The sequence below is a fragment of the Scophthalmus maximus genome, chromosome 19, assembly GCF_022379125.1.
Source record: "Scophthalmus maximus strain ysfricsl-2021 chromosome 19, ASM2237912v1, whole genome shotgun sequence".
NCBI classification, from domain to species: Eukaryota; Metazoa; Chordata; class Actinopteri; order Pleuronectiformes; family Scophthalmidae; genus Scophthalmus; species Scophthalmus maximus.
In genome coordinates, this window is record NC_061533.1 from 14,045,877 (window position 1) to 14,059,455 (window position 13,579).

Sequence of the window (13,579 nt, forward strand, 5' to 3'; positions counted from 1 at the left end):
GTGTTGCATCACCACATTTAAAGTCATTGTGCAATTCAGGATTTTTAAATTTCCAAATGAAAGACAGACCTTCAGGAAAACACCTGGAAAATTAGTCGGCTATTGTATTTTTGCATAATTATTATTGTGAATCAATCCTTGGTGAATGTTTGCGAAATGATTTTGTCATGCCTGCAATCCCATTGAAAGGTTCTATGGTGTAATGGTTAGCACTCTGGACTTTGAATCCAGCGATCCGAGTTCAAATCTCGGTAGAACCTTGTCATTTTGACATGTAAGTTTGTCAGCACTTCATACAGGGGCATGACTTTATCATGAGATGAATACTCATCTGGCACACGGGAAATTATGGATTAAATACACCCACATAAATAACTAATACATTTTATACACACAACGGATACTCTCTGCTAAAAAAAATTGTGTAAACACGAGGTGCTCATACAAAATGGTAAAATACAATGTGAAACCTTGCATCAAACTTTTTAGTGATCATAAGAAATGGCACATTGTGTGAGGTAATATCGGGTGAGTGGCATTGTTTTTTCCCCCTTAATGTGGGGACAAAATAACACAACTTACAGAGAGTTGTGTTATACAGAGGAAGGATAACCAATAGCTTTTTTATACGACCTGTCACCCAACAACAGATTACTTTACCCTGATTCAGGTTAATAAGTGAAACACTGATAAAAGTAAGGTTATCAGTTTGAAATATTGAGCCATGTAGCAGAGAAAGGAGCCAATTTTACTGTTGTATTCATATTTGCTACAGCATTCAAGCAGTGGCCTACATATACAAACACATGTACAGACAGAGCTCTTTGCAATATATTATACTCAAATATAGCAAACCTAAATGTAAAAATCAAGAAAATCTACTTTCCAACATACAGTTCAGTGTTGACAACAATTTATTGGATTGGAGCCAAATGAACAATTGGATTGTTTTTTCATTCAGCTAATTTCAGCAATCTAACAACAAATATGACGAGCTAATACGTGTAGTGACAGGTAGGAATACCTGCTTTGTTTTTATACTAAATGTATGATTTCCAACAGTTTGTGTATAAAAACATATCATCTGATCAGATATATAATGAATAATGCACTGTCACATTCTACTACACATAATGTTGTAGAGAAAGGTTGTTTTATTCGCTGAAGGGTCACTGATGACCCTCCCTATGATTCACTAGCTTAAGGCACATTTATGATGTACAGAAGCAGGCTGAAGGTTTTCCCAGAAGTCTCAAAGAGTCCCAATATGAATTTGATGGGTTTTGTGGATTGTAACATAACACTTGTACCTATTAAAAAAACAAGATTGTAGTAGTAGAAAAGAAGAGACAACAATCAGTCAACCAACAAGTAAACCTACCAGCGGTTTGCTAGTAGATTTAAGAGTAGTAAAGTTACAGAAAAGAAAGTGAATTCACTGCTAAGTGATAATACAAAGAGGGTAAAGGACAAAGACCTGGTTAAACAGATCATTCTTTGTATTAAAAAAACTTAATAATCAAACTGTGTAGTAGATTCAAACAACTATATTGGTATGTTGGACCTGAGCTGGTGTTCATAATCATCGGCGGGGGTGGCCATGGAGGGGCATTTGGGACGTCCGGAAGCAGGCAAGAGGTTTTCCCAGTACTCTCGACGAGCCCTAAGACAAATACAGTTGGTTAAAACAAACTCAGAACTGTAACTATGCCACCATACACTGTATATGTACAATATGTGCACATTTGATGCACATGCTGCAGTGTCACCTAAAAAGGAGCAGACTAATATGCACACATGCAGTAGCTGTGTTTCTCGGTCTTACCTGGCTCTGACCCAGGGTTTCGTGTGAATCTCCAGCGCAGCCCCCCAGAGTCCGTGCTTCTCTGAAGCTGGAGGCAGCGATCCCCTCTCCGCGGACAGCTCCTCTGCTATGGCTCTGATATGGTAGGCCTCAAATCCACAGCAGCCACCAACGTAGCGTATTCCTGCGTTGTAAGCCTCTCTGGCGTATTTATGAATGTCCCAGCGGGTCATGGCTCTGGTCTCCATTGCTGAGAGAAGAATGGAATGATTGGGCATTTTGTTATGACGATGCTCTCATCAAATTAAAAGCTATAGCGGCATGTGAGATCTACACTCAAATACCTTCCATGTTTACACCTACATGAAAAGTCCAAAAATACAATTACAAACACTCACACTGTTCCTACCAAAGGATTGGGTTGATAGAGCAGGATTATTTAAAGGGGCAGTAAGCAATTTAGGAGAAAGCGAGTCTCTCTCTCTATGTTGTTGCTCTGATTTTACTTTTCTGGCTGGGTCGCGAACCTGCGACCTTGAGCATGGGAGACCGACCACTAACCACTAGGCCAGAAACACAGAGTTACAGATCTCTTAAAGGGGTTGAGGAGTGGTGTTTTCAACCTGCACTCGCAGTGTTGTGAGGTGCAGTCTGCACCAATTATTTTGTAGTCGATTTACAGAGCCAGGGCTGAGCCGAAAACCCAGAGGCTTTTTTTAACGGACCGTGAGGAAATATTCACTGATTTTTACAAAACGTGTATTGCTTTAGAATCACTTACTGCCCAAATGTCAAGTACTCTACAAAACAAAGGGAAAGCGTTTGTAACATCTCCATTCGATGCACTTTATTCATTTACTGTACCAACAAAAATGAAAATAATAATAATTTTCATTTTTCAGGCTGTTGTTTGTTCTTTATTCTGCACAAAACAAATAAAGCAATGCTTTTCCTCCTGTCCTACTGAGAAACTCTTAAGATGAGCATTCTCAGGCACCAAGCGAGGTCATCTTATCTATGGCAGCCGAAACAGTCTCCGGAGGCGTCATAGTCTCGGTGAGATGACGACATTACTCTGACAAAGCTAAATACCCTACAGAGACCGGGGATGGGCCGACTATGCTGGGACGCAATACACTGTGAACCTGTTTATCTGTATAGCGAACCGGAAGTCTCCTCAATATTAACCTCTGCTAATAAATACTTCTGCATAAGACATCAATGGTTCTTCCGTCTTCCTGAATCAGCATCCGCTCCATCGATTATTCAATTTTCACTAACCAAAGGGGTACTCGGGTAGGCTAGTGTATCCACCGAAGTTGTGCTCGGGCGTGTGAAAGCCCAGCGGCTGGATCATGAGATGGGCTCTGAGAGCAGCTTTCTCTAATCCCTCTTTCATGAGCTTCACTGTGTGAATGCACGTCAGAGGGTCCAGGTGGCAGTTTACGCCAACAATGTCAGCTCCTGCAAAACACAAGCACCTTCAGATTGTACAGCTAAAAACACGATGTCTGGCGTGCTGACTTGAAGTACCAGATCACGGGGGCGTCAACGTACCAGCTTTGACCAGCCTGACAGCGCATTCTCCAGGCGGGATTCCCTGCATGTCTCCTTGAGGGGAGATGCACAATGTTGCACCCACTGGTTTGCCGCTGGTCTTCAGCACCTCCACTGCCCACACTGCCTCTTCCACGTGGTCAACAAACTGCAGGAGAAATGAGCATCAGGAAACCTTCACTGGGAACAAAGAGCAGTTCTTGTTGCACATTTATTCGTTCTTACCTCTACTATTAAGAAATCAATGTCCTTTTTGAGAAAGTCGTCCATTTGTTTCTTAAAGATAGCTTTGACCTCGGTCTCACTGCGGCTCTTCTGATAACAGGGAGTCTTGGACACGCACCCAGCAACCAGTGCATTACCGGTGTTGGCTACCTCCCTGGCGATGTCACAGGCTGCCTCATTGATCTGAGCCCCCTGAAATAGAAAAATTTGAGAGATACTAGACATGTGTCATGTAAACAGAATAACTGTTTTTCAGATTTTCTATATTTTTTGGAAGTTAAGTTGATGTTTTCTTATTTACTAACAGTGATGTTGGTGACATTGCTGCTGATCTCCAGCTTGTCGTCACTGCAGTAGAAGGTGAATGTCTGAAGGACGTCGGCTCCTGCTCTCAGAAACTCCCTGTGCAGCTGCCGCACTGGCAGGAGTGAGGAAGAGTGGAGGCTCGACTTATTTGGAAAAACTCAGGCATAAAGATACACATATATGAAACTTTGCTTGAACACAGTCTGCTACCCTGTTAATAAATGACAGATTATATAAAGTGTACCTGCTTCAGGGTGTTCAACAGCAGCCTCAGGTGTCCAGTTTCCTGCCTTCACATAGCCACGTCGCTCTAGTTGCAACACATAACCTCCATCTCCTACGACCACCTCCCCAGCATCGAGGCGCTCCAAGATACCCTGACCCACGCACACACACACACAAACAAAGCATGTCATGTAATAAAAATCTGTTTATAACAATTGCAAAGGATGAGGCAGACAGCAAATTGCAAATGCATGTTGAGAACAGTAAAACTATGCAACAATGGTAATTTAATGATGAAAACGTCATAATCTGTTTTTAGGACTAAAAAATTACCGGCTATTTTCTCCTCCACAAGTCCTTGTGGTTGGTTCTGTCTTTGGAATATACAATAGTTTCTTATACAGTAGAAGTTGTAATACTTATGATAGCAAGTATTTCGTTACCTGGGAAACATATACTAAAGTAACTTAACTGCTCCACATTCCTCATTTCAACGCAGGCGGCAGGTTGATCTTTAAATGAAATTCATTATTATTATTATTATCCCTCTAAAATGACTCGCAATTTAAAAAAAAAAATTCTCGAAAAAATTATGACTTTTTTAATGTAAAATTACGACTTACACTCGTCATATTAAGACGGTATTCTCAAAATCTCAGACCCCTCCCCCCATACACTTTCTTCGACATGTCACCACAACTCGACCTGAGGACTTTCACCCTGCTCGTACCTTGGTGCTTTTGCTTTCCATCAGCTGTGACATCTCGTCTCTCAGGACCGAACACTTGCACAGATATATATATTTTTGCTCTGACCTGCACAGATATCGTCGGTCGCTGGCCACACGCTTCTCGCAGCTCGTGCTCAAGTCTCGCGAGGTTGCAGAGCCTGTCTCTGTACCCATAGGCTGCAGTAAACGGGAGCAGACATAGATTGTCTGACTGTGGGTGAGATCAAATGAGAAACCTGTTATTTCCTATTTCTTATCTGAGGGGTTTGCCTTGGAGACCGACATGTCAACCTGAGGAAAATTATGAGAAATAGTACCTGTCAGCCAGAAAGTGTACAAGAAATATGAAGACAAATAAAATAAGAGACAATAAAATAAAAAAATAAAAAAAGATAAAAGAAAGACAAAAGAAAGACAATTTTTGTATCAGACACAGAAACAGAATTTGTCCGTAAATCAATAAAATTAGTACCTTCCTGACAAATGTGTAATGCCTGTCCACTATCGTTTGGACTTTGGGAGTGCCTGAAACACAATGGAATAAAAGTCTACCTTTGGACACTGTTAATCTCACAAGCTGTGTCTTGAACTCCCGTCTCACGCAGGTTGGGTAGTGATGAGATGAAATGAGAAGGAAGTTCAAGGGAACGGAGCTGTCAAACCTTCACTTCTCCCTCCGGGCCCGCAGGGGGCGCTGCGGCGCCTGCTGGCAAGAAAGGTATGACGGGGTGTCGTCACTTCCTGGCGGGGTTTCCATCTGAAACTCACCGATGTAAACAAAAACCACCGACTCAGAAGTGACAGTAAACAAAGCTTCACACGTTACAGCTCGCGGCAGACACACTCCTGTCTCGGTATCATTTCGATTCACCGACAACGTTGAGTTCAATTAAACGAGGTAAGATCATTAAATGCAACTCCGCTAGTCCACAGTGAAACCGCAGTAACGTCATGTAGACAACAAAGTGCTCCTCTTCTTCTTCTTCTTCTTCTTCTTCTTCTGCTTTGTGAAACAAAGTGATGCATTTGTATCCGTACCTGTTTGTTTACACTGCATTTACAGAGGCTGATTGGATAATTGTACTTGTTTACAATTTTTACTATCACCTCTTCGATTGATAATCCTTTTTTGACAGTTTCTCGCATTTTTTCCCTTCCTCCCAGACAATTGTTCCACATATAGTTTAGTTTCTTAATTTCTGCCAATTATAGTTCATTATAAAATAATACTTGAGCTAATTCAGTAGAATCAGAATAGTGTAGGTTTTAAAATACGAGGAATTTTCTTTGGTGTTTTGGTGCATAGCAAAGTACAGTACAAGTACAAGAAGGAGAGCAATAAGGGAGAAACTAAATTAAACATTATGGAAGTATGTATATGAGCAGTCTTTCATTGAGAGTATCATGTGAAAAGTAATTTTATTAAATAAATCGGGAACAATACATTGTTCCAGCGGTTTTCCCCCTTGGATCGAACCCAGGTGATCTGACCTTGACCTTCTCTCGTGAAGGTTCTTTGTTGTTCTCTGATGGAGCCGTCTGACAGCGTGGGGGACCTCAACTGCACGATGGAGGCTGTGACACTGAGTGGTGGTCCTGCTCCCGACAGCTCCACCGGACAGAAGGATACCTCGCCTGCAGTCATGCTCAGGTTCCTCCTCCACATCTGCTTTTATTTGTGCGGTTCAAAGAGGCCACGGGCCGGTTTATGTAATAAATCGAACCCAAAAGCAGTGATTAAGAGTCACTTTTTATCCAGTTATATCGTACCATGCACACATGATTGACAGCACATTACCTCTTACTCATAACTAGAATCTTTGTCATTTGCTCGTCTCACTTTCTTCTCAGAATAAAACAGCAGATGTCCAACCAGTGCTTTGAGATTGCTGTACAGCTCAATGCGGGTATTTAAATGCTCTTTCCCCTCATCACATTGTATTGTAATGAAGTACACAAAATAAAACACTAAAATGAAGTTTCTTGAAACAGGAAAAAGTAAGAGGTCATGCAGCACACCTGAAGCTGAAAGAGAGTTGTGAGTATTTGTAATTTAAAACAACAATGTAAGATTAGAGTTAATTTCATAATTTACGCTGTTCATGTGTATTTTTTTCATCAATTGTTCCAGACCAGATTATGTGGATGAGTTGGAAAGAGTCAAGACAAATCATTTTAACAGCACTTTGACACTGCACAGGTAAATCGACTTTACTCTCTGTGATGAATGATAGATTTCTCTGCATATATATGATGATATAATGTAACCATATAATAAGTGATATAGGAGCTGTGATCCTTGGTTATCTTTGTACATTTACTGATGTGACTGGTGTTTTTCAGGATGCAGATGTGGCATGCTATTGGAGAAAAGCTGAAACAAAACGATTTAGAAGCAGAGTACGTCAACTTGCAACATACAGAACCAACTAATGCATGTATTTGGTTAAAACTTTATTTTGATGATAGTTTTCTATGTTTGTATTTTCTGTAGGGCACTGAAAGCTGTGAGCGATCGCTGCATGGCTCTTTGTTCACATATAAAAGAACTTCAGAAAGTAAGCAGCCAGGCCATCGAGTCTTCAATATATGGTCATGTTTCATATGTTTCTGTGCGTAAAGTCATTTCCATCTGTGCTTTGACAAAAGATAAAATGGGGCTGTGTTTGTACTTTGTGTATTAGGCCTTTGTGCTTGCTGTCTGTGGATGCCAGATTTACAGACAATATTGTTGCCATGCCACTGTGTCATAACGTGTCCCAGCAGAACTATGCTGATGCAGCAGGTGTATCCAGGTGGTGTCTTATTGTCCCTGTTGGCCCAGGATAACAATCTCTAAGGAAATATTTAATTTTGGTCTTGAAGGGTTTACCAAAAACTGGTTTCCCTCGTTGACATCACTCACTTGTTTTGAACTTTGGAATGCCCCGTGTGTTGGCTAATACATAATTATGTGTAAATATTGATTAGGAAAAATGTATTCTGAAAGCTGATACCTATTTGGAAGGTTACTGTCGCAAATTGAGATAATTCATTTCATACCCAAATCCTGCATTTTTTTTGTTCAACAGGAGTCGAGAGATCTTCAAGAGGGAATTACAGAAATACAGAAAAAGAGACTTGGTATGTCTTCATGGATTATTTCTATTTTCTTCCCTGCACCACGTGCACTTGACATATGACGGAAAACAAGTGCTTAGAATTGCAATCCATTCTTAAAACAACTAATTGATTGATTGTTTTGACGATCGACTAACTTTGTCACTGATATATTTGGTGTGTGTGTGTGTGTTTGTGTGCAGAGATGAAACGGCTCACACATGAGAAAATGAAAGAGATTGAAGAGCAGATGTGCAAGAAAGAGCACCCAGATACAGAGAAGTACAGAGCGGCGTTAGAGAAAGGCCAGGCGAACCTGGAGAAATACAAAAAGATGACCATCATGACACAGAACGTCCTCAGGGTAACTTGTACAGAAATATAGATATATATCATCGATACAAGGTCTGAAATAGTTTGATGCGTTTAGTGAACTGAGCTGCAGATGTTATAATGTGTGTATGTCTCATTTTAGGGAATCCTCTTGGCCTGCAAAGTCAACTGGCTGGATGATCCCGTACTTCGAGACATTGCCATGACTCTGGAGGAGTTTCCTGTCTCTGACTAGAGACGTCATTCATTTATATTTATATTTCTGTGTTGTACTGTCCAATAAATATTAAAATAAAACCTAAAACCTGCAGCTTTATTCATTATTTATAAAAGCAATGTAGCGAAGAGCAGCTGCCGCTAGAGGGCGATACGGGGAGCGAGGAGGACCGATTTCAGCCAACGAAGAAGAGACTAAGGCATTTACACGTGTGTCAGGAGCCGAGACGAATATATTTTTGAATATTTGTTTCAAATCAGTTTTTCTGGACATATAACCGAACAAAAATGCCGAAGGTGAAAGCGGAGAAGAAAAGCAGGCAGCACCAGGATGTGAAGAACCAAGGTACGACTCTCCGGGGAGGCGGTTAGCGTTAGCATGACGGCTAACAGCACGATCAGCTGCTGGAGGAACACGAGCTTCATGGTTAAAACGTCATCATCATCATCACGTCGATTCAAAACACTCAAACCACATTAGTGTCAAACACCGAATATTAATAGGAGTTATTATTGATGTCGAGAAAAGGTTTGTTTACGTGAGTTGGTGACGCTCAGATAGCATCCCTTGTTTATATTACAACTTGACTTGACTTGTGTCCACACTAAACGTCCAGCATATTATCTGTTAGTGTCAAAATGATCATGTGCTAATCACGTCCATCAGGTGCTAAGTGTGGACGTGTTGTTCCCTGTTATTAAATGTGAGTTGAACATAAATCATTAATTTAGTAGTTTATGTTCCAAATCGTGTCAATGCATAATATTAATGAATGCGACCATTATTGAACTAACTGAATGTTTTGGAGCTTCTCAATCCCCAATTCAAAGAGCACTTTTCAAAATCCACATTACAAAGTGCTTTACAATAAAAACAGATGAATCATTTAAAAAAATCAGCAATTATAAATCAGACAAGTTTTAAAAATGGAAAAAAAAACACATTTTGCTGCACACAAACCAATATGGTGTGTAGACATAAATAGGAAGTTTAAAACTCACAAACTCAGGCGAGGCTGTCTGACGAAAGTATAAAAGCCCTTGACGTAGAAGCAGTTGACAACAGTGACGGTAAGAACTGTATTTTCGTCCAGTGTGCAGTGTCCTGTCTGCTGTCTGTTGCAGGGATCATGTTTAACACCGGCATTGGCCAGCACATCCTGAAGAATCCCCTGGTAGTCAACGGTATCATTGAAAAGGTGGGAGGCTGTTCTAATGATGCACTCTGCTGCCACAGTTCAGTTTTATCCACACATGCATCACGTGTGTGTGTGTGTCGTTTCCAGGCCGCTCTGCGTCCGACAGACGTGGTGCTGGAGGTGGGACCTGGTACTGGTAATATGACCGTCAAACTGCTGGAGAAAGCCAAGAAGGTGAGAGGGTTTAAAGTGCTTTCTTTGCACCTAAGACGCGAGCGTTGGTGCCAATTCATCACTGCACAGTGTTTTTACACAATCTGATGTTTGAATGCTCTTTGCGTCATGTTTTCCAAAATGTCACCATACATCGTTGTCAAAAGGATCAGAGGGAAAAAAAAGCCTCATGTTCCCAGTTGTAATTGAAGAGAAGTCTAACACGTCATAAACACGTCCACTCCCTCTCTGTGAATTTTCCTGCTGTATTCTCACATGGGCTCATTCCGTGAGTCTCCTGAATTTTTACGAGGGGCCTGACAGGAAAAGTTCTGAACTATAGCTGAGCAACATTTGCGGACCTTTTCTTTCTCACATGCTCTGTAGAAAACTCAGGAAACTGTCTGGACTTATCTGAAAACAGCTTCAGAGAGAGAAGTGAAGCGTCAACTTCAGATTCCTCGGTGTGATCGGTGTTCACAACCGCCGTACGTTATTTGTCACTTTTCATTCTAAACGGAAGTTGATATTTTCCGCAGGTGGTGGCCTGTGAGTTGGACGGCAGATTGGTGGCAGAACTTCAGAAAAGAGTACAGTGCACGTGAGTGACGACAACAGCAGTGCCACCATAGAAATGAAAAAAAGAATATGTGCTCTGATAAAAGAACATTGTTGTTTTTTTTCAACAGACCCATGCAGACCAAACTTCAAATATTAGTTGGAGACGTATTAAAAACAGATCTGCCTTTTTTTGACATCTGTGTGGCTAATTTACCTTACCAGGTAAGACACATGCTTTCCTCCATGCTGCTCATTTCATAATATCACTCGTTGCATTCATCTAAAACCAGACGTCTCTTTGGGTCTCGTTCAGATTTCATCACCGTTTGTCTTCAAGCTCCTGCTGCATCGACCTTTCTTCAGGTACGACAGTTAAAAAGTTTCTGACTACGTTCCTCTTGTGTGCACGTTGGAATAAGTTGTCTCCATTTTTGTGCAGGTGTGCCGTGTTGATGTTCCAGAGAGAGTTTGCCATGCGACTGGTCGCACAGCCTGGAGACAAGCTGTACTGTCGCCTGTCCATCAACACGCAGCTACTGGCTCGCGTAGATCACCTCATGAAGGTCAGTGTGCAGCTCTCAGACACCACCTTGTCGTCAGAGTGTCTTTAGATGGTTCATTTTCATCGCGTCCGTCCCTGTGTTGCAACAACCGCGACTCTCTGTTGACGTTTACTGCCTTTTCTCAGGTGGGGAAGAATAATTTCCGTCCTCCTCCAAAAGTAGAGTCAAGTGTCGTCAGGATAGAACCGAAAAATCCTCCACCTCCGGTGAACTTCCAGGTAAAGTTTGACTCTTAAAATGGTTAAAGCTGTGAGAATGTATTTAGATCAGGAGATGAATTGCAGATATCTAACCTTGTGTTTTTCTTCTCTCCTATGAAGGAGTGGGACGGCCTCGTCAGAATAGCTTTCGTGAGGAAAAACAAAACACTCAATGCAGCTTTCAAGTGAGTATCTGCCTCCTGCAGACGCTGCCAATCCAACTGGTTGGGGATTAAAAAAAAAAAACAGTCAATAATGTTGTTTTATAATTTCCAGGTCAACTGCGGTGGAACAGCTGCTGGAAAAGAACTACAGAATTCACTGCTCTGTGCACAATGTGGTAAGCGAATGTACCAGTGCTCAGCTTTGTCAGCCATGTTAGACTCTTACTAAATTATACAGAAGAGTAATAAGGCCAGGGGCGAGGGAAAAAAATAAAGAGGAAGGTTTTTTTTAAGCATTTCAACAATAAAATGGACATGTCAAGAATTAAGTTAAACTAAATCACGGGAAGATTTTTTTTTGTTTTTCAAGATTAAAATTGAAATATCAACAATAAAGTCAAAACCTCTGGTCCATCAAATCCAGTTAGAGGAGCGACTGACGGCTGTGTAAACTGCCAGTGTTCCATCTTTCCAAACTCGTGTGGTTTCTCCTTCTGCATTTTAATATAGTAAACATAAAATCTCCTATTAACTAAAGCATAAATAATCCAAAAAAGAGAAATATCAAACAATTGATTTAACTTCCTTACTGAAGTTCAAGTGCCTGAAAGAAAAAATAAATAAATATATTTATATAAAAAAAACACATTTATAGAAAACTTTCTACAGTTTCTAGTGCAGTTTCCTCACGTCAGAAGCAAAAGCATTACCTCTGTGCATCTAACACAGCCACAGTGATACGCAGGACATGCCAAGCATATTTTCCGCAACAAATGTTTTTGCCAGTGTCTTCAAAAACCTGACCCTGATTACTGTCTGTGCTAAAAAAGAATATCCTTGTTATTTAAACTGTTTGTGGAGAACTATTTCACCAGTTCATCCACACCAGTCATTTTATGGAAGCAGTCATATGGACTAACGTTAGTAGTTTGATATCTTCTTTGACTTTAATCGAAATTTCAAGTTTATTCTCGTCATTTCGGCTTTGTCCTCGATATGCAAAGTTAAAAAAAAATGATCCTCTGATTTATTTTGTCTTCCTGTTCTCTTTTTTTCCTCTAGTCTGACCCTAATGCTTTTCAGGAAAATACTGCCGCTTGTGAAACACTTTTTAGTTATTTATTGGGAGAGTTCAGACCTGTCGCTTTTAAGACCTCGGTCGGCCTGTTTGAAGTTTCAGTCTTGTGCTTCACCTCGACAGGAAGTGCCGGCAGACTTCAGCATCACCAAGAAGATTGAGGGTGTTTTGCAGGAGGCTGAATTCAGTGAGAAGAGAGCCAGGTCCATGGACATTGATGACTTCATGGTGTAAGTTGAACATCTGCTACCTTGTTGTTCATTCAAACCCCCGTTTGACAACGAATGAAATTAATGACTTGTTGGACCCGTTTAATCCTGGGCATGTTCTTCTTCCTCCTCAGACTGCTGCACGCGTTCAACGCCGCAGGGATCCACTTCTCTTAAATCACAGAGGGGACCGAAGGGGAACAGCTTCATGACACTCACCTTTAGGATGGTGGGAGTCATAAGAGTGGAAAGAAATACTTTGATGAAATATACAAAGAATCCATTTAAAGAGCTCATATTGAGCCTTTTTTTTGTCATGTCCCTGGGCTGCAGATTGGGGGGAAGAGAGAGGAAGTAATGATTAATCAACAAGTGTAGCCTTATGAGTTTGTGCAGCCCTTCAAAATCAAATAAGATTGTCCACAAATGATTTCACAATTTCTTGTGCCAACATCACCTGACTGCTACTAAATTGTACTACAGACTACAACCATTGCTTACTGTCTAATCAATTAATAAGTGAGTTTATATAAATGATGTTGTGGGGAAATGTCAGAAAATATTGTGAAAGTAAGACTTTTCAGAGGTTCTTACATTGTGGTACGATCGCCACATGCAGCGATTAATCTCATTTGCTGTTGAATATGCAGATGTAGCTTCTCACTCCGACCGCCAGAGGGCAACGAACATACCGAGTCATCACGACCGCCGACTCCTGCGGTGTCAAGGTAGATGGTGACACATTGATGCATCCGGTGAAAGCCCTTCACAATAATACTTTCAAATTTTTCAAACCTCCCAGACCTTGAGAACAGCAAATACATTTTGTTTACTGTGTAACTGTTGGCATCAGCATGACATATCAAACCAGACTCTCAGACTGATGCTCAGTCTTTCCGCTAAGAAATAAGTGGTTCTAGCCTTTCAAGTTATTTACTGTGTCATCACCATGTCCTA

At 41.0% G+C, this 13,579-nt stretch overlaps 3 protein-coding genes and 1 non-coding gene across 6 annotated transcripts; 3 read left to right on the forward strand and 1 right to left on the reverse strand.

The window, feature by feature from the left end:
• The first annotated feature begins 188 nt into the window (after positions 1-188).
• On the forward strand, positions 189-260 carry trnaq-uug. Its single transcript has one exon. It is a non-coding gene; the product is annotated as a tRNA-Gln (tRNA).
• A 469-nt stretch (positions 261-729) lies between these two features.
• Positions 730-5,536, reverse strand: LOC118313322 (betaine--homocysteine S-methyltransferase 1). Of its 3 annotated transcripts, none has more exons than XM_035638662.2 (9): positions 5,400-5,536; positions 4,848-5,058; positions 4,137-4,269; positions 3,892-4,004; positions 3,587-3,778; positions 3,362-3,509; positions 3,086-3,268; positions 1,826-2,054; positions 730-1,663 (listed from the first exon to the last, which is right to left on the reverse strand). In XM_035638662.2, exons 2-9 carry the CDS (start codon positions 5,019-5,021, stop codon positions 1,546-1,548), a joined length of 1,290 nt encoding a protein of 429 aa, XP_035494555.1. In that variant the 5' UTR covers positions 5,022-5,058; positions 5,400-5,536; the 3' UTR covers positions 730-1,545. The 3 variants fall into 3 exon arrangements, with proteins under 3 accessions (XP_035494555.1, XP_047184949.1, XP_035494556.1); XM_047328993.1 differs by having other exon boundaries at positions 4,848-5,138; positions 5,400-5,530; XM_035638663.2 differs by lacking the exon at positions 5,400-5,536 and adding an exon at positions 5,320-5,376 and having other exon boundaries at positions 4,848-5,138.
• Positions 5,537-5,603: 67 nt separating this feature from the next.
• On the forward strand, positions 5,604-8,583 carry cenph (centromere protein H). The gene is made up of 10 exons (XM_035638669.2): positions 5,604-5,745; positions 6,359-6,498; positions 6,699-6,754; positions 6,840-6,885; positions 6,979-7,047; positions 7,191-7,247; positions 7,342-7,405; positions 7,919-7,970; positions 8,150-8,310; positions 8,422-8,583. Exons 2-10 carry the CDS (start codon positions 6,377-6,379, stop codon positions 8,512-8,514), a joined length of 720 nt encoding a protein of 239 aa, XP_035494562.2. The 5' UTR covers positions 5,604-5,745; positions 6,359-6,376; the 3' UTR covers positions 8,515-8,583.
• A 72-nt stretch (positions 8,584-8,655) lies between these two features.
• dimt1l (DIM1 dimethyladenosine transferase 1-like (S. cerevisiae)) lies at positions 8,656-13,112 on the forward strand. Its single transcript, XM_035638667.2, has 12 exons — positions 8,656-8,841; positions 9,621-9,694; positions 9,782-9,868; positions 10,387-10,448; positions 10,537-10,630; positions 10,722-10,771; positions 10,848-10,971; positions 11,097-11,189; positions 11,292-11,356; positions 11,448-11,511; positions 12,537-12,643; positions 12,757-13,112. The coding sequence occupies exons 1-12, from the start codon at positions 8,784-8,786 to the stop codon at positions 12,797-12,799; spliced, it is 921 nt and encodes a 306-aa protein (XP_035494560.1). The 5' UTR covers positions 8,656-8,783; the 3' UTR covers positions 12,800-13,112.
• The last annotated feature ends 467 nt before the right edge of the window (positions 13,113-13,579 follow it).